General features: G+C 43.6%; 1 protein-coding gene across 1 annotated transcript in view; it reads right to left on the bottom strand.

The window, feature by feature from the left end:
* Positions 1-18723, bottom strand: part of EPB41L3 (erythrocyte membrane protein band 4.1 like 3) — a gene marked incomplete at its 5' end in the record, with an annotated part of 85844 nt that extends 67121 nt beyond the window's left edge. Inside the window, 2 exons of the mRNA XM_082667524.1 lie at positions 15496-15693; positions 18541-18723. Of these exons, the coding sequence (XP_082523650.1) occupies positions 15496-15693; positions 18541-18723 (381 nt within the window). The remainder of the gene's footprint in view (positions 1-15495; positions 15694-18540) is intronic.
* Between the last annotated feature and the right edge of the window lie 317 nt (positions 18724-19040).

Here is a 19040-nt window from a genome sequence, read left to right as displayed (position 1 = left end):
ACCCCATCACCTATTGTGATTTCTCCTCTCCCTGGTGTACACCCCCCACGTGATCCCTGGGACTGCGGATAGAGTGGGTCTTACTTTAATCTAATGATGAGGTTACATTAGCTGGCACAGCTGACCTTATGATAGGGACATTATCCAGGTAGTCCTGACCTAATCGGGCCTGAGTCCTTAGAAGCGGAGAGTTTTCTCCAGCTCATAGCAGAAGTGGGGTTGGCAGAGAGACCTGACGTAGAGGGTTCTAAGGTGAGTGAGGTTCTCTGTTGCCAAGATGGAGGGAGACTCACAGACCGGACAGCCAACTCAGGAGCCCCAAGTGGTCCCCAGCTGACAGCCACCAAGACAGTGGGGACCTCAGTCCTACAACCAGGAGGAAATACATTCTACCAACAGCATCAAAAAGCATGAAGATGCATCTTTCCCTAGACCAGCCTCCAGACGAAGATGTAACCAGTGCCCAACATGATTTCTGCTCTATAAGACCCTGGGCAGAGGACTAGCCAAAAACTGTGAGGTGATAAATACGTGTTGTTTTACGTCTCTAAGCTTATGGTAATTTGTCACACAGCAGTAGAAAACCAACATATACAAACGATACCCAACCTTGTTGGCAAGTCAAGCCCATCCTCCTTCATGCGCCCTTGGTCTTCCTTTCCAGCCTCAGCTGCTCCTGACATTTCAAATTCTCCCTGTGTGCTTTTCACATCTCCTTATCTGCCCAAATTCTAAAGAGAATTATGTAAATATCCTGAGTGTAATTAGAATTATTCTGGAAATATAAAAATAAGTAAATAAGGGAATGCCGCTTGACTTAAATATCACTGCAGGGAAAGTCAGTCAACATATTCTAATAATAAATATCTATCTGCCAACAAGTGATTGGACACGTGCTCACCATTTTTAACAGCATGAACCCCTGTTGAGGAATCTTTGCTTGTAAGGAAGTATTTACAGACAGCTAAAGCTCTGGAGTCATGCTTTTTATACATCAGCCCTATTTCAAAACCTAGATCCTAAAAAAGAAAGAAGAATCCAAGAAACGTGCTTCAAACAGCCACTCCCAATTTCTTCCGGCAAGAAAGCTCTCTACAATAGCAGAGGATCCGTCCCAGCATGAAATGGAAGTGAGCTGAGTAGATTTCCAACTCTTCCCTTTTTCTGAGTGGCTCCTATTGTGTCCCTGGTTATTTTATTAAAACCCAGCACATCACAAAACTCCTAATAGGGTAAGAGTCAAAGACTCCCCTATTCTCTACTTGCTACACAAGGGCAAATACAGGATGACCTGCACTTTATAAGACACTTAAAACCGAATAGTAAAGAAGCCTCTTCGAATACACTACTCAGAGTTGCTATGAAAGAAACCGGAAAATACAAAGAATCAAGGCTTAGTGGAACTAGAAAGACCATTAAGGGACTTCTGAAGGGAACGAGCGTGAAGGAAAAGCAGTGTGACCTCGTCAGACCCCTTCTCTAATACTTTCCTATACACCTCGAGGAGTTCATCACCGAAGCCAAGGACCACTGCCTCCTCACTCACCATGAAGTGGGAGTCCGCTCAGGAAAAGAAGCTAGCACTGAAAGCCAGAAAGGGGGTGTGTATAATTATTTTCAGTACATATTCAGGCTTGTTAAACACCTACTGCTTCTGACACAACAGCAACAGACCCTTAGCTGTATCTTCTGTCTGATCTCAGCAGGTGTAAGCCGGACAGTGTGAGAAAAGCAAATTTCCTGTTTTCTAGCTCAGTGTCTTAGTCCTAACAAGCTTCTAGGTAAATGGGTGTTAAATCTTAAAACACAAGCACAGTTACCTCCTGTTCCTATTTAATACGATCATTCAGCATTTCCCGAACTGTCAGATGAATGATTAGCTGATATGGAAGCACTGATAATATTCTTTCCAGGTTGGGGAAAAAACCCTAGAAAGGGAGAGTCAAGATGAAATTCACTTTCTTGCACTTAAGAAATACTTTCCAGTGTCTAATATACTATTAGGTGATAAGAGTTAATCTCTAAACAGTGTGGAGGCTAGGATCCTGTGGTTTTGTTGTTGTTGTTGAAAAGACTTAACATTTTTAGAGCAGTTTTATTAGGTTTGCAGCAAAACTGAGGGGAAGGTACAGCGATTTCCCACATACCCCCGGCTCACATATATACCTGTGCCCAGCCTCCCCCATCATCAACGTCCCCCACCAGGTACATTTATTACCATTAATGAACTTACACTGACACGTAACACACCCTAAGCTCCTAGTCTGCATTACAGTTCACCCTTGGTGGTGTACATTCTATGGGCATGGACAAATGTATAATAACATCATTGTATCGACAGTATCCTACAGAGAATCTGCACTGCCTGAAACATCCTCTGTGCTCAACCAATCCATCCCTCCCACCTCCGACCCAACCCCTGGCAACCACTCATCTTTTTCCTGTCTCCATAGTTTTGCCTTTTCCAGAATGTCCCAGAGTAGATGGCATCATACAGTATGTAGCCTTTTTCAGATTGGCTTCTTTCACTTAGCAACATGCATTTAAGGTTCCTCCGCATCTTTTTATGGCTTCATAGCTCATTTCTTTATAGCGATGAATACTATTCCATTGTCTGGGTTCTAACACAGTTTATTTATCCATTTACCTATTGAAGGATAAAAGCAAGCCTTTAAAATGTATGAAGCTATGACTCTGTTTCTATGTTAAAAACCTACCACTCTCTATACAGAGTCTTTTATATTTATATTCTTAGAGACAAGGCCCAGAAGGATCGGCCTTAATGCTTTATAGCATGAAAGGTCCATAAGGTTAGCGAGCCTTTCAAATTAGCCAGTCACTGTAGGTCCAGCAGGGACCTACATTACAAACAAATGGCAAACCAAGATGCCACCCAGGCTGGCGCTACTATCACATACCGCCTCCCACAGTTTAATATTCTTAGGCTCAAAATTCAATTCTTGGGCGCAATTCTGGTGGCACAGTGCTTAAGAACCTGCCTGCCAATGCAGGAGACACGGGTTCGAGCCCTGGTCCGGGAGGATCCCACATGCCGCAGAGCAGCTAAGCCTGTGCGCCACGACTACTGAGCCTGCACTCTAGAGCCCACAAGCCACAACTACTGAGCCCACGTGACACAACTACTGAAGCCCGCGCGCCTAGAGCCCATGCTCCGCGACGAGAAGCCACCACAGTAAGAAGCCTGTGCACCTCAATGAAGAGTAGGCCCCGCTCGCTGCAACTAGAGAAAGCCCACGCGCAGCAACGAAGACCCAACACAGCCAAAAATAAATAAATAAAAGAAATAAATTAAAAAAAAATTTTTTTTTAATTCACTTTTTTAGAGAGTCAACTGAGAAAACGTATTCTACTGTACAACAACTCTCTGGTCTGCTTTGATTCGTGATACCTTGATATATATTCAATTATTAAGACACCTGTACATTATGAGTTTCATAAACACATTTGTAAAAGCCTGGGTGTGAGTGATCCTTTTTACTAAAACACTACATGCCGGTTCCACTGCTGGATGAAGGGATTAAAACTAAAATTAGAGTTCAACATTTCCACTATTCTTTCATGGACATATTTCGAGCAGTGCAGCATAAAAACTGACAGGGCAAGGACCTACTGTATAGCACAGCGAGCTACATTCAATATGTTGTAATAATCTATAATGGAAAAGAATCTAAAAAAGAATATATATACATATATATCAATATATGTATAAGTGAATCACTTTGTTGTATGCCTGAAACTAACACATTATAAAGCAACAATATTTCAATAAAAATTTAAAAAGAAACTGACAGAACAAGTGTCTTAGCACAAGTCCCCAGTTATTTAAGAAAGTTAGAAATTTGACACAGCTGTATCCAATTTTAAATTAATTTTGAATTTTTAAATGGCCCTCTGTTTACTGGAGCAACTATAGATGATCTGAGCATGTCTGTCTGGTACAGAAACCTTGAGAGAATCAGTAAATAGAAGGAAAATATAAAACCTTGGCAAGAATGATTAATAATACCTTTTCCATGTATCGATATCCCCAAAGGAAGCTTGCATTTAAAGCTAATACACTATTAGCCTCGAAATAAGTGCCCAGACTAGCCAAGGTAATTTATTAGTTTATGGCCAATAAATGTCAGGCATGGCATATGTGTTACTAACAAAAAAGCAGGGAAGGAAGCCCTTCAGTTTCACTAGGTAACATTTTAGCAGAGCTTTTCCCTCTCCGTATTTCCTCATTGACTTCCCCATCTCCTATTATTTATTTGCCATATCCAAACAGCAGGACGACTGGGCTGAAATATCACTAGGATGGATTTTCCCTTCTTCCTTTGCTATAGACATTAACATGATCATAGGAATACCACAAAAGGTATTCATGAGTGCAGTTGAATATCTCCTTTTAAGTTACAACATTTTTCAAACTAAGAAGTCCGTATTCACCACCTTTCTTGTGCCAATGAGACGCTGGACCATAAGGCGTCGGTGGCAGCTAAATCCTGACGCTAACTGCTGCCTGTGTGCGCTTCCCTTTTAGACCAGATCAGCTGGTGCGTGGATGCCAGTAAGTGCGTGCAAGCTGGTTCTCTGTAGCTATTTCACCGTGTCCCTATAACAGGGCCTCAACATCACACTGTCCTCCAGGCTTCCTGAAACTACCTCTGTATTTTGTTGGAATGTGTGTGTACACACACACCATGTACATATTTTGCAGGACTGAACTAGAGTTCACGCCCTCCTCTGACCCTAAGAACCTGTGATTCTACAAGACTTCAGCTCTGTAGTCAAAGAGGTCATGGGCGCTGTTCGTAGGCGGTGGAATTTTGAGACAAGGTCAAAGACACCCGCCTCTGAAACTGAAGGTAACAACGATAAAAAAGGTAATATCAAATTCAAGAGATGATCCACCATGTAGAGATCTTCTCAGGTTATTAACTAACTTTGAAATGATTTTCCCATCTTGTAGCCGATACCAGTGGTCTTCTTCCTAAACTTCCTGCAGAGCCAAGACGACGTCTGTGAAAAGAAAGGCATCTATTTAAATGCTAACTAAAGGGAGATGCTATTATCTTGAAAATTACAACCTGTCTTTCACGGGGGGAAATGCTGTAATTATGAAATGAAGTGGCAATTGATCAGGAAAACTAGAAAAAAAACATCACTGGTGAAAACTGCTTCTCTCCAGAAGGCATGGAGACTATGGGCCCAGTTCAGACTCTGAGCAGGATGGTGTAACAGCCGTACAACTTGCTGCAAGTCATCCTGTGTCAAGGCAGCGAGGGGAGTCGAGCCTGGAACTCTGCTCCCTTCCCCACTTTGAAAAGCTTCTGCATCATACCTCCCCAGCTGTCTTCCCCTTCTTACTCAAAATATTATTGTTTTTCTACTCTTCATAGAGTATCTTTTTTATTTTTTTAATTGAAGTATAGCTGATTTACATAGTGTTGTGTTAATTTCTAGTGTACAGCAAAGTGATTCAGTTACGTGTATACACACACACGCACACACACACACACACACATATAAACATATATATTCTTTTCCAGGTTCTTTTCCATTATAGATTATTACAAGATATTGAATATAGTTCACCGTGCTAAACAGTAGGTCCTTGTTGGTTATCTATTTTATATACAGCAGTGCGTATATTTTAATCCCAAACTCCTAATTTATCCCTCCCCTCTTTCCCCTTTGGTAACCATAAGTTTGTTTTCTATGTCTGTGATTCTCTCTCTGCTTTGTAAATGTTCATTTGTATCATTTTTTTTTAGATTCCACAAATAAGTGATATTATACGATATTTGTCTTCGTCTGACTTGCTTCACTTAGTATGATAATCTCTAGGTCCATCCATGTTGCTGCAAATGGCATCATTTCATTTTTTTTATGGCTGAGTAAGTATTCCTTTGTATATAAATACCACATCTTCTTTATCCATTCATCTGTCAATGGACACTTAGGTTGTTTCCATGTCTTGGCTGTTGTAAACAGCACTTCTATGAACATAAGGGTGCATGTATCTCACAGAGTATCTTATTTCATGATAGTACAGCCGAAAGCAAAGCCTTGGCAATCTTTTTGCGAAATTAGGTTTAAGAAGTCTTGAGAAGGTAACATCCTTTCCACTGACTCAATCTGTCTCCTGGATAAGATCTGCCCGTAACCTCAGGGCCCTTTTGTTTCCAGGGAGGAGGCCTAATTACACCACTTCAGGCCAGAGTCAAGTTGCCCCATTTATTAAAAGGAGAGCCCCTTTAGCGTGTCTGCTTCCGGCTGCCAGCAGAGGGGAGGGGAGGAGAGAGAAGGATGTAGGGGTGAAGCGGGGGAGAAGGAAAGGAGATGAGAAAGTGAACAGAAGAGGAAGCCCAGTGTGGCCTCACTTCCTTCTCCTTACCCCCAAACTACATGCATAATATAAAAACATAAAGTAGAACTTGAAAGTTTCATCACAAAATTTAGAAAAACTGGTCCATTTGATGTCAAATGCTCACAGAATTAAAACTAAAGTAGATAGTTAAATACATTATTAAATAATTTGAAAAGCGGATCTTTCTCCTTCTATTTCTCTTTGTGTCCTACTATTTCACAAGTCCACGCTGGCAGTAAATACTGTATTTCGGTTTGTTCTGTCTGCTGCTACAGACTTTGGATGTTGTGATGCCCCCAGTAAAGAGCGTTCTGGAGCAGAGGGTAGCAGATGTGGGTTCTAGCCCTTCTCGGCCCTTTCTGGGCTGTGTGTCCTCTGGCACACCATGAACTGCTCTGGGCCTATTTCTTCTTCAGTGAAATGAGGTAGGAGACAAAGTTATCTTCAATGTCCCTTCCAGACCTAAGACTGTGGACCCTATGAGGAAGACAATGCCCTATCTAAGCTTGAAGTCTTTGTCTCTCTTGGTTTTCAGTGCCTGGAACGTAACAGGCCCTCAAGAAATACTTTATATCAAAGCCTCTGCAAAATTGGTAAAACTCCTTGGCATCTTTTGTACACTGTGTGATGTCAGTTCTAGGGACTGGAACTGTTGTAAACAAGAAAAAAGAAGGTTCGTTAAGACAAATCATAATTAAAACTTGAATGAAGTGCTCCCTTGTTAAAAACTATTTCGGTGCCTGCCACGTACAAATTGATCAACGTCCTCAAGAAAATACAGAGATTTGAATGAGGTGCCTGGTGGAGACAACACCTTAAGAGATTTTTGGAAGCTGTAATAAAGGTCCAGTTCTAGGAAGAAGGCTGAAGAAGCTCACTGGTGGCAGAGACTCCTGTCCGGCTTGGCCCTGTGTGACTGCGAGGCTGTGGTCGCTATATGAGGGATCGGCTGCCGTCCAACAAGCTGGGGAATGAGAAATGCCTTGGACTAAAGCAGGGAAGAACTTCCCTTGCTTCTGGGGCTATGGCTGAGTTAGAGTGGACACGAGCTGGCACCTGGCACGTGAAACAGAATGGTGCCAGGCAGGATGACGCTGATTAGGAACTCAGGAGCAGGGTTTCGGTCCTTCGCACCTAAGAATAGCACTTGGAGTAACACGTATTCTTTTTTTTTCCCCCAAAGATCAGGAACAAAACAAGGATGCCTACTCTTGCCCCGTTTATTCAACATAGTTTTGGAAGTCCTAGCCACAGCAATGAGAGAAGAAAAAGAAATAAAAGGAATCCAAATAGGAAAAGAAGAAATAAAATTGTCACTGAGTGCAGATGACATGATGCTACAGACAGAAAATCCTAAAGACGCCACCAGACAACTACTAAAGCTCATCAGTGAATTTGGTCAAGTTGCTGGACACAAAACTAATATACGGAAATCTGTTACATTTCCACACACTAACAGGTAATTCTGTCTTTTATATGCTCTTTCCCCAAACCTCAAGTTAAGCCTGAACCCAGGTGTGCTAAGGGGACGTATTTCTGGAGAAGCAGCCACGAGAGCGCGGGACCCTCCTCCGCTGAGCCCAGGGGAAGGTGTCAGTGGCTGATCCATCATCGCCTAAGGCCACAGAGTAAAGGAAGTTAAAAGATTTTTTTCTAGAGCACATGTGAAAACTCTCAGAGGGGGAAGATGCTGAAGGAGGCAAATTTTAAGCAAGTCAACTAGATATAAAAATACCAAGTAAAACCTCAAAGTTCAATCACACGATGGTGAGAACTAGAAGACTTGGATTATTCTTAAACCTGGAAGATTGCTTTCTTCACCAAATAGGTAATGAATACCTACTATGTGAAAGTCAACCACCATGTTATACGAAGGACAAAGATAAATAAGACACTGCACACTGGAACAGGTAAAACTATGCATGCACATTTCGCTTACGAAGCCCCTCTGCCTGAATGCAGAGCACGGAAGTTCATTTCATCAAATCAGCAACACAAAGTAGTTGGAAAATACAACGAGACAGTCAAGAGTTAAGGGAACAGCAGAGTGAAAAAGCAAACCTGGGGTTTCGGCACTGCATGTCAGAAATATTAACACCTGGAAAACAAATCTCCCATCGGGCCTTCACTCCATTTGACAACTGAGAGTGAAGTCAAAAAGAACCCCCCAGGGATTATTACCTTTGATAAACAATCACCCCAGTGCGCACTCAGGTTCAAATTCACTCAGCTTCCAAAACATAACCCACGGTATGTGATATGCCTCAGGGTTTTACTAGTTTTATTTCTCGACAAATATACTTGTGGTTTTTTTGCGGCACGTGGGCCTCTCACTGTTGTGGCCTCTCCCATTGCGAAGCACAGGCTCCGGACGCACAGGCTCAGCGGCCATGGCTCACGGGCCCAGCCGCTCCGCGGCACATGGGATCCTCCCGGACCAGGGCACGAACCCGTGTCCCCTGCATCGGCAGGCGGACTCTCAACCACTGCGCCACCAGGGAAGCCCCTTATACTTGTTTTTAACCTTCATACTATGTAGGGTGTTTACTAGACCATGCCTGCACTCATGAGGGATTATCAGTCTGTTACTTTTTGAAAATGAAAACCAGGAGAAAAGTTTTAACAATTTTAGTAAAAGGGTTTGTTTTTCTTAATCAAACCTTCACGAGGTCATATCTGAACACCTTGGGAAGGCTGAACATTGACTATGTCAGGTAAATAAGCAGGTGCCTGTTAACTGTCCTTGTGTGTAACTGTTCCTATGGTTGCACCAAAGAGTCATCACACAAGGGAACCGAGTTAATTAAAGCCCTGCCATGGTCGGGCGTCCCTGGGGCCCCTGATCTTCGCAGGAAAGCTGCTGCTGCAGGACCGGGCCACTCGGTTACAGCACGTGGCAGACGGTCTGGTGTAGTAAAGACATAAAGTTGAGCGCAGACCCACTGAGAGGTTAAATCGTAATTTATACAATTACACAGAATCAAAACCTCTGACTTATGTAGTTGCTGAAAGAACAATACTTGCAATAACAACAAAAATTCTTATTTTGAATTTTTTACAATTACTATTTCTTATAATCCATGAAAGGCAATAGGTGTTCTAGTCAACTTTCTGGATTATGGCAATTCTATTTGCTGTCTAGTCAAGAACTTCTGAAGGGATCATAAGGCATTTTAATCATGTAACCTAGAGAAGCTGGAAAACTCAGACACTGATTTTGTTTTTCCAACCAAATCCCAGTTAGTGGAATACATGAAACAGAAGTATGACTTGAAACGCCAACTGCATCACGGGCAAGGCACAGCATTTAGAGATTTTTTAAACAGTCCCTCCCTGACCAGTAGTCAAAAGGTGACACAAGCACATTTAGGGGACGGAGTGCCATAAACTCCCTTCTCTCTGGCCCCTTGGGAGCATCTCTGGGTGGCATCCAGAAGTGCTTTTTGGAGTGAACGCCACCGTTTCTCCGATTCCGGCAGGATCTGAATGGTACTCAGTCATGGAGCCCATCAACCAGCAGGCCTCTGGACACAGCCAAACCTGAGGGAGGGGGTGGGACCGGCTTTTAAGGTTTTACTGCTGCACTTGAGTGGCTTTCAGATTTGCCCCAATCTGGATGCAAGGGTCTCTCCAGCGTGGCTGAGTCACTGGCATTTCCCTGGAGTTCCAGGCCCACGTGGGGTCGCCTGGGGTTCAGAAGCACTGAGTCTCGCTCACTACTACAACGGCAACGTGCGGGGCTCAGGAGAGAGCGCCCAGGTCCCCGCACACAGAGAAACAGGGTGGAACCTTGTGAGAAACACCCGGTCCACCTTCCGTCTCTTTTGCAGTTATGCTCAAGCCTCCTCCACCGGTGAGGTTTCGTACGGAGAACAAACCAAACTACGCCCCAAAATGGCTTAAGATGTTCCTATGTGCAGCTGCACACCTATATTAGGAAATATGGACTCGAACTTCAAATCCTGACTTATTTTCCTAAAACCATATCAGACTAGATATGAATGAAACATTTCTAACTGGATGGTCATCAGGAAATTCATCATACTCTAATCAGACTCAGATGAGTCCAGGAACCCAGAAGTAATGGGATTGAAATAAACGTGAAATAAACATGGTAAGCACTGCTTCCACTGCTGCTGTGAAGGGGGTACTTTTATTTTCTCTTTTAAAATTCATGTTCAAGAAATAAACAGCAACGATGATGACAAACTGGCCATAGGAAGTAGCCTGCATTTTCTAATGGTCCAGTAAAAATGACAAGAAGGGAACAGCAGTATTAGCGATTATGCTGGCGTATGTGACAATCCGGTAGCTGCAAACGTTGCCCAAACGTGTATATCAAATTACTTATTGTTAAGACCCTTTCTTGTATTTTACTCATAGTTAGATCTTTTTTCTTTTTTTTAATTAATTAATTAATTTTATTTATTTTTGGCTGCGTTGGGTCTTCATTGCCGTGCGCGGGCTTTCTCTAAGTTGAGGCGAGTAGGGGCTACTCTTTGTTGTGGTGTGCGGGCTTCTCTCATTGCGGGGGCTTCTCTCATTGCGGTGGCTTCTCTTGTTGCAGTGTACGGGCTCTAGGCTCAAGGGCTTCAGTAGTTGTGGCACGCGGGTTTCAGTAGTTGTGGCTCGTGGGATCTAGGGCGCAGGCTCAGTAGTTGTGGCACACGGGCTTAGTTGCTCTGAGGCATGTGGGATCTTCCCGGACCAGGGCTTGAACCCGTGTCCCCTGCATTGGCAGGCGGATTCTTAACCACTGTGCCACCAGGAAAGTCCTGCAAGATCTTTTTATATTTTAGATAATCAAGACTAAGAGTTTGAAAAAAAATTACTGAGGAAAAACATCTCTCAAATGGAAAAACACCGAATGCCGCAATGATCTAAGCCTATTGCTAGAGGGAAATTCGAAAACTCCAGGACAATCGGTAAGGTCCTCCCATCAGAACACCGGGGGCGGGAATTGCAGACTTAATCAGTGTCCAGTCACTGCTCTCAGAAAGCAACTGCTTCTTGTGTCTTGCTTTTCAGGGTCCTGGCTTTCTACCGCTGTAGCACTGCTGGGCAAGGGGAAATGCTACCTTGTGCTTTCAAAAGAAAAGAGAACTATAATGAAGGCATAAAATAAGCCACAGGGGAATAACAGCTAGGCATAGAGAGTTCATTAAAATAAAATGCCTTTTTTGATGCCTTATTCAATGCAACAAACATTATGCCTGTTATTGTCTCCTGCATCCTGTTCGTAATTCACAACCGCACGTGTTGGGGGCAGGGGTCTTGGAGGCCATCCTGCTTCTTCGTTCAGAGCTTGGTGCCTCTTCTCTCCGGGATCTTAGAGCAGGAAGGGGTATGAGAAGCCACTGGGTCTGAGATTACACCCAGGAGCTGCTGGTTACCAGAGATGCACCTGTGCTTTCTGCTGGAATCCCAACAGCAGAGCACACATCATCACGAGGTTGACAATGACCACTTTAAAACATTCTTTTTCTGCTTATTTAAAATCTGACTTCCTGTAACTTCTTCCTAAGTTTTACTTCCTATACGTTAAAAAATGTTATGACGTTCAATGACAACCCTTCCAAGTAACTGGAAGTAGCTATCCTGTCTCCTCCTAACCTTTTTTCCATCTTCAACACATTCTTTCTCGAATCATTTCGCATGGGAAGGTTTCAAACTACTCACCATCCTGTAATTCTCTGCTGAATAAGCTTAAGTCGGAGTTCACTACTATTATCGTTGTTAAACTGGTACCATTTATCAAGAATCTGCTACATCCCAGAGAGTGTACATCAGTTATCTGCTTTCATCTTCCCAACAATGCCTTATTTCACCCCTATTTTCCTGGTGAGGAAAATGAGGTTCAGAAGATTCAAGAAGTTCCTGGAAATCACTCCCCAGTCTGGCGGCTCTGGAGCATGTGTACCACGTGTGAATTACACAAATGGGACCTCCCAGCAGTGGAACGGGGACTACTCACTGCCTTCCACAAACTAGACACTACACTCCCTGGAAGCAGCCTGTGATTTCCAGAACATTCCTGACAGCCACACTGCACTGCTGGTTCCTGCTGGGTTTGTAATCACCTGAAACCCAAAGTTGAGTTTCACCCGAACTGTTACTAAGTCTGCCTGGTCCTTCCTCCAAACCTATTTCTGTTTTGCACTTGATCTTTAAAAACAGAGAGAAGTTTTACCTCCCCTCCTGCTAAATGTTATCTTGCTACTTTGCTTCAGTGTCCACACCATCCATTTAAGAAACCTGGGTTCTGACACATGGGCTGTTCCTTGCTTCTAAAGCCCTTATCACTTAAAAAAGTTGTCGAGCTGTTTTTGCGTGTGTGCTGTGCCTTCACCCAAGATTCAGTTAACAGCTCAGTTTTGAGGAGAGTAAAGGCTGAAGGACACCTTCTCTAGGACAATGTTTTTCAACCTCTGTTTACCTGCTAGACCCCGTGTACCTCGCCAGCAAAGCTTTACTTTTCATAGTTTGTATCTAAAAGCAGAGGCATTTTGTTTTTGTTTTGTTTTGGGTTTTTTTTGGTGTGTTGGTTCTTCGTTGCTGCGTGCGGGTTTTCTCTAGTTGCAGCAAGCAGGGGCTACTCTTCGTTGCGGTGTGCGGGCTTCTCATTGCAGTGGCTTCTCTGGTTGTGGAGCACGGGCCCTAGGCGCATGGGCTTCAGTAGTTGCGGCACGCGGGCTCAACAGTTGTGGCTCGTGGGCTCTAGAGCGCAGGCTCAGTAGTTGTGGCGCACGGGCTTAGTTGCTCCACGGCATGTGGGATCTTCCCGGCCCAGGGATTGAACCCGTGTCCCCTGCATTGGCAGGCGGATTCTTAACCACTGCGCCACCAGGGAAGTCCAGCACTTTGAATCTGCTTTTTCAACTAGCATCTCATTGCCACCTTGAGAACCACGTCACCGATTCACGACCCATTTTTCTTATCCAGCTAGTAGGTGACAGACAAACCCATTTCACTTTAGCATCTCCATGTTTCTCCATCTTCTCCATGGCTGTCAGGATGTCAGTAGCGGCCACACCTTCTTCTGCTGTGACACTGAGAATATTCTGCTGACAAGGATTTGTGTGTCCCAGAAAAAAAGTTACTCTTAAGAATCTGTCCAATTCATAAAAATACCTTATTATAAAAGAAAATAGCTGACCAACATTGCCATGCCACTCACAGTCTTCACAGTGACGTTAAAAGTAACACTGAATGGTACCCAGAGTTAATTACAAACCAAAAATGCTGTACTGAAAAACACAGATTAGCTGGAATGACTCTGCAGCACGGGATATAAAATAAATTTAGCAAAAGGATCAGCATGACGTGCACTGGGGTCAGCCCTGAGGCATTTATTCTCCCTACAGGAAACACTATCAACTTTCTTCTAGACTGTTCTTTAGAAAACTCTGGTAGTCGTGACCAGAGGACTGCCAGGGAACCCTATTTATCCCATTACATAAATACAATCGGTAGAAAGACTTGCCTCCAAGTTAAGGAAAAAAGCTCCTCTTGACTTCGATGACTTTTTCCGGAAGGGAGATCCACACTGGAAAAATGCAACCTCGCTAAAGGTTACAGAAGTGCTTTAAGCTTCATAGTAAAACCCAGGTAAAAGTAGATTATTGGATCTTCTCATTTCCAGAATAAACATCTAAATCAATAATCGAACACCTTGGGCTAAGAAATTAGCCAAAATCAGAGCCAGCGAAATGCAAGAAATGGACCCGTGCACTGCAAACCTTAGAACGCATATTTTATTCCCTGTAGTAACCCACTAATATTTGTCAGGTTATAGGATAACAAAAATTCTCTAAATTAATATATGGTAGACTGAATCTCTTTTGATCTAAGAGTTTACCTAAAACTTTTTTTCTACGTCCCTGCAATCTGTAATAATTTGATAACCCACCCCCACCCTAAATGACGTTATCAACGTGAAATGGATTTGAATCTTCTGTTCCAAGAAAAGCACTGGTGCACGAGTGCATTATGCAAACTATAAGGAATGAAACGGGGGCTGCAGGCAGAGAAAGAGGAGACAAATGAACGTGGACCATGTGGGATCAGGTGGGCTTACTGCTGGCTGTGTCTTGAGAAAAGAGAAAAGGAAATGCATGACCACACACAGATGTACGCTGGCTGCGGAGCCAGCAGACTCTCAGCACCCCGGGCAGAAGAGGGGACCATTGGAGGCATGTGGTGGGCGGGGCTGGCACAGAGGGATGTGCGATGCCCATGTAGGACCAAGGGCAAGGGGATGGAGGCGGGAGAGTAGCTCTCTGAATGAAAATATTCAATCTGAAATGGAATCAACTTGCAGAAAGAGCAAGATGCTCCCTCCCAGCTGGGGGAAAAAGACGCGGTAGGTGGTGGACAGGGCAGACCTGGTTCTCCGGCCAGAGTTCACACCTGGCCTGTGTCCCCGTGATACCTGGGAGCTCAGCAACCATCCACTGCCGCCACTCTCAACAGCCTGTGTCGCTCTCACTTGTTAACTTGGTCTGGCCAAACATCTCTGACAAGAGTCACTCACCTGCCCCTTCTCTCAGAAGAATTTTTGTTTTCTTTACAAAGAAACACAGAGGAGCACACCCCTCTACACTCGAGCTGCAATGCCCACCACCACGTGCATTTTAAAAACTACCCATTCTCCAAGCAAGAAAAGGACATTCACAGTTCAAATCATCCTACCGCTCCTGTATACAGAAATCTCCAAGTTTCTACCAATTAACAACTTGGCCGTAAGTTACGCAAACAGAAAAGGTAAAATTCATTTAAATGTTAGCTCATAGTCAGGATATTAAAGAACACTTGATTTCTAAGGCCTCCAAAATGTCTTTCCTACCATGGAAAGTATTAGAGATTTCTTCTTCTTCTTCTTCTTTTTTTTTTTAAACACCACATTTTTCTCTCGATTGTAACATTTTGGGGACTTTATAAGTATTTTCAGTAATTTGATCCTCTGTGAGAGACTTCGGAAATAATTTTGTGTTTAGAAACTGGGTCTGAGTAATTTTCCAGAGTTCTGGAAAAACAAAGAGGCATCTTGTATGCTTTACAGCAATATTTCCCAGCTCTCAATATCTGGGACAAAAAAAAGTTTTAAAATACACATTTACCTCTACATCGCAGGTATATTCTGATCCATCCAGAAGTATCACTTTGCACTGCATGCTTTTAGGCTTTTTGACAATCTTTAATGGAGATCGAGATAGTTTGCTGCTAGATGATTTCTGGGAAAGTTTATCGTCTTCAAATTGCTGATATTCGGGCTGTTTGGCAGGTCCGGCGCCAAACTCCTGGTCCTTGTCAGTGACCTGCGAAGAGCAAACAATGGACAGTTTTCACTGCAAGACAGGAAATAAATATTGCATTGCTCAGGCAATAACAGCACACTTTAGAAACAGGCTTTCCTATTTCCTAAAGGATGAGGGATGTCTGAATTAGGATATTAGGAATGGAGATACATATACAAATACTTAGAACGCTAACAGTTACACTTAAGTAACTCCTGCAGTTTAAAAGTACCCATAGGGCCTTATTTCAGTTTGACTCAAGGATTTACATTAGCAGTGCTAAGCTCTTAGCAAATGCCACCAAGGTTCCACTAAGCAAAGGCGGGTACAAAAGTGGGCTCCTGACTTTCTAAAAGGCATCGGCTTCCACAGACACAGTGAGAGGACTTATGGTTACTGGAGGGGAAAGGGTGGTAGAAGGACAGATTAGGAGTTTGGGATTAACGAAGATACACTACTATACATAAAACAGGTAAACAAGGACCTACTGCACGGCACAGGGAACTATATTATCTATAGCAACCTATAATGGAAAAGAGTCGGAAAAGGAATATGTATATATATGTATAAGTGAATCACTTTGCTGTACACCTGAAACTAACACAGCATTTATACTTCAATTGGGGGGAAGCCTTAAAAACAAATAAAGCATCTAAGATTTAACCTAATGTATTCTGCTTCTTTCATTCACTGGATCCTCCTTTATTCCATGACCCATAACTGTCCCATAAACACACCAGGTATCTTATAAATTGTAAGGCGTACATAGATTCAAGTATTAATCTTCTCAGTAATTTTACAACTGTTAAAATATTTGATTTAGCTCTAACTCAATTCAATGAAGCCAGCAGCACTGAAATTCACTACAAAGTAATCCCTTAAGTCTGCTTCCCCCTTCACTGTAATGAGCTAGTATAAGAACAGATCAAACCTGTCCAAAAGCTTTAATCTGCTTTCAAATCACAACAGTCCAGTCCAAGCTAGACTCAGAACTGCAGAGGACATCCTATGAACAATAAAGTCCTCCCCTCAGTCAGTCCCCTTGGCAGTCTCCCTGTGCACTCCCCTCCAACAACTCTTTTTCTGCCCTTTTTCTATGTATTAAATGACCGTCAACGCACATTCAACCCAAGGGCCAGACCACAGCTTCCATGCTTCCACGGTCTGCAAATACACTCTGAAAGTCCAAAGGAAGATATGTTTTGAAACTCAGTTTGGGCCCCTTACATAAGCACGAAATTTCCTCTCTCATGAATATACCACCACCCTGGTGGCTAAAGTTCATGGGCTGGAGAGTAAGACCATATTGAGAGTTGCAGCTTTCTCAGGGTCACCAAACTAGTCAACTGGAATTCAGATCCAGCCAAAGCCCACACTTTAATCATCACGAGATACCAAAGCACACTTCATTCTACCTCAAACATAACTGGGCACCCGGCGTGAATGAGAGAATCTGAGAGTGGAAGAATCTTAGAAAATTATCTTTTCTGATCTCTTCGTTCTGTAAATCAGTAAGCTGAGGTCCAGAGGACTCGGAAGAGTTCTGAGACAACTGAGATAACCAGGGGGGAGGCAGGGCTAAAGTCTCGTGACTCTGCCGCCAGTCACCTTTCCCTCCAGTGGCTTCGAGTCACTCCTCTTTAGTTTCAAACGTCTGACTACAGAAAGTCAATCCATTTATTAAATACACATGTCTAATCGTGCCTGGGTATGGAAACTCTTCCTTCTCTCCGATTTCCTCCACTTTCACGTTTATTTCATTTCAGAGTTAGCAAAGAAGAGAGAAAAATCCAGTCTAGTAACTTTAAATTTCTGAAGATCTGAAAATTAACAAACAAAACACTACCACCATCACGTCTCCACAAAAAGAAAAGATAAAGGAAAACCATGATGACAGCACCTGTTCCTTTGACAGGTTGAAGGATAACCCCCAGCTCCCTGCACAAAATGTCTGAGATCAGACAGAGCATCTATTTACAGAGCATGAAAATAAACATTACTCTTTATACCATTTAAAAGCGGAACTTAAATACCATGGGAAAAGAAATAAAATAATCAGGCTGTAAACACACAGTAGTTTAAGGCTATACCAATGTGTTGTGTTTTCCAAAGACATGCCACTTCCTTCATGTCTCTTAACATCTTCTAGAATTTCTGGCTTGACACAAATACTTCCAACCTGTAAGAGGTCAACCATGTGTAGGGACTCCCAGATTTCCTTAACCCATGAGTCGGGACCCTAAAACATGCTGATTCCTGGTTTGAAGTTTCAAGCCAAAGAAATTTAAACACGGATTCATTCAAGGCCCAGGTATAAATCGTGCTTTATATTTTGTAGGAAAGCTTTTAAAAGGAATAATCACATATCCATGACAACTTAAACATGTTTAGGTAACAGAGTTGAAAATAGACATGTCCCCGGGAGATGGAAAGAGGCACAAACACCCACTGTAAGTAGCTGGCAACTGGGGTCAGAGTGGCCCCAGGGAAAAATCACAAGAGCTCTGAACCCAAGGCTTAAATAAACAACCGGGCACATAATTAGAGCCGCCAGAGCAGTGTCTAGCCTCCCCGTAAACCCAGACAAAAAACACTGACCTGCAGTCCAGATTTCAGTGTGAGTTCAAATGCTTTCATCAAAGGAAGGCGTCACCAAGCAAGGCTGTGGAATGTCATTCACTGAAAGCCTTAAAATAGCCTAACTTTCCATCTGCCCAGGACCAGAAGGGGCCAAGCAGATGACCCCTGGTGGTTCCCTCTAGTGCTAAGAGGCCAAGGTCAGAGCAGAGCCTGGAAAAGCTCAGCAAACATTCTTTCATGGGTTTTGGCGGGGGGGATGCTCGCAAGTGCGGGGTAGTCCAGGCTCACCTCCTTCCTCACGGGCGTGCTGTGCGCTGCCGCCTCCTCCAACTGCTCCAGTGCCTGGGGCTGCTCTTCACTGCCTGGCTCAGCTCCTGGCTGCGCCCCCAGCTGTGCCCCCGCGTGACCCTCCTGGGGCTCGGCCTCCGGCTCCGGCTTCGATTCCAAGTCTGATCCCGATTCGGTTGTCATGGTCGATTGTTCTGCAAGCAGAAAACGGGAAGGGCCCATCACTTGGTGCCGTGACCTCCCCCAGGCAGGCAAGAAAGGCGGGAGGTTACAGTGAACGGCTAAAGGAAACCAGCACAGGAAAGATGGAGAAACGCTAAGAACCAAAACACGATCCCACCACACATACCTAACAGCCTTGTCCAATTCACCACAAGGACGGGTGCCCGTCGACGTCTCAAAAGGAACATTTAGTAGTAAATGCTAATTTGGAACGATCACAGGCTTTATCCCTATTAGAGTTTTGCCACAGATGACCGTGAAATGACATTACCGTCATA

The sequence above is a fragment of the Grampus griseus genome (assembly GCF_964374135.1).
Source record: "Grampus griseus genome assembly, chromosome: 12".
Lineage (NCBI taxonomy): Eukaryota > Metazoa > Chordata > Mammalia > Artiodactyla > Delphinidae > Grampus > Grampus griseus.
This window is presented reverse-complemented; position numbering and strand designations above follow the sequence as displayed.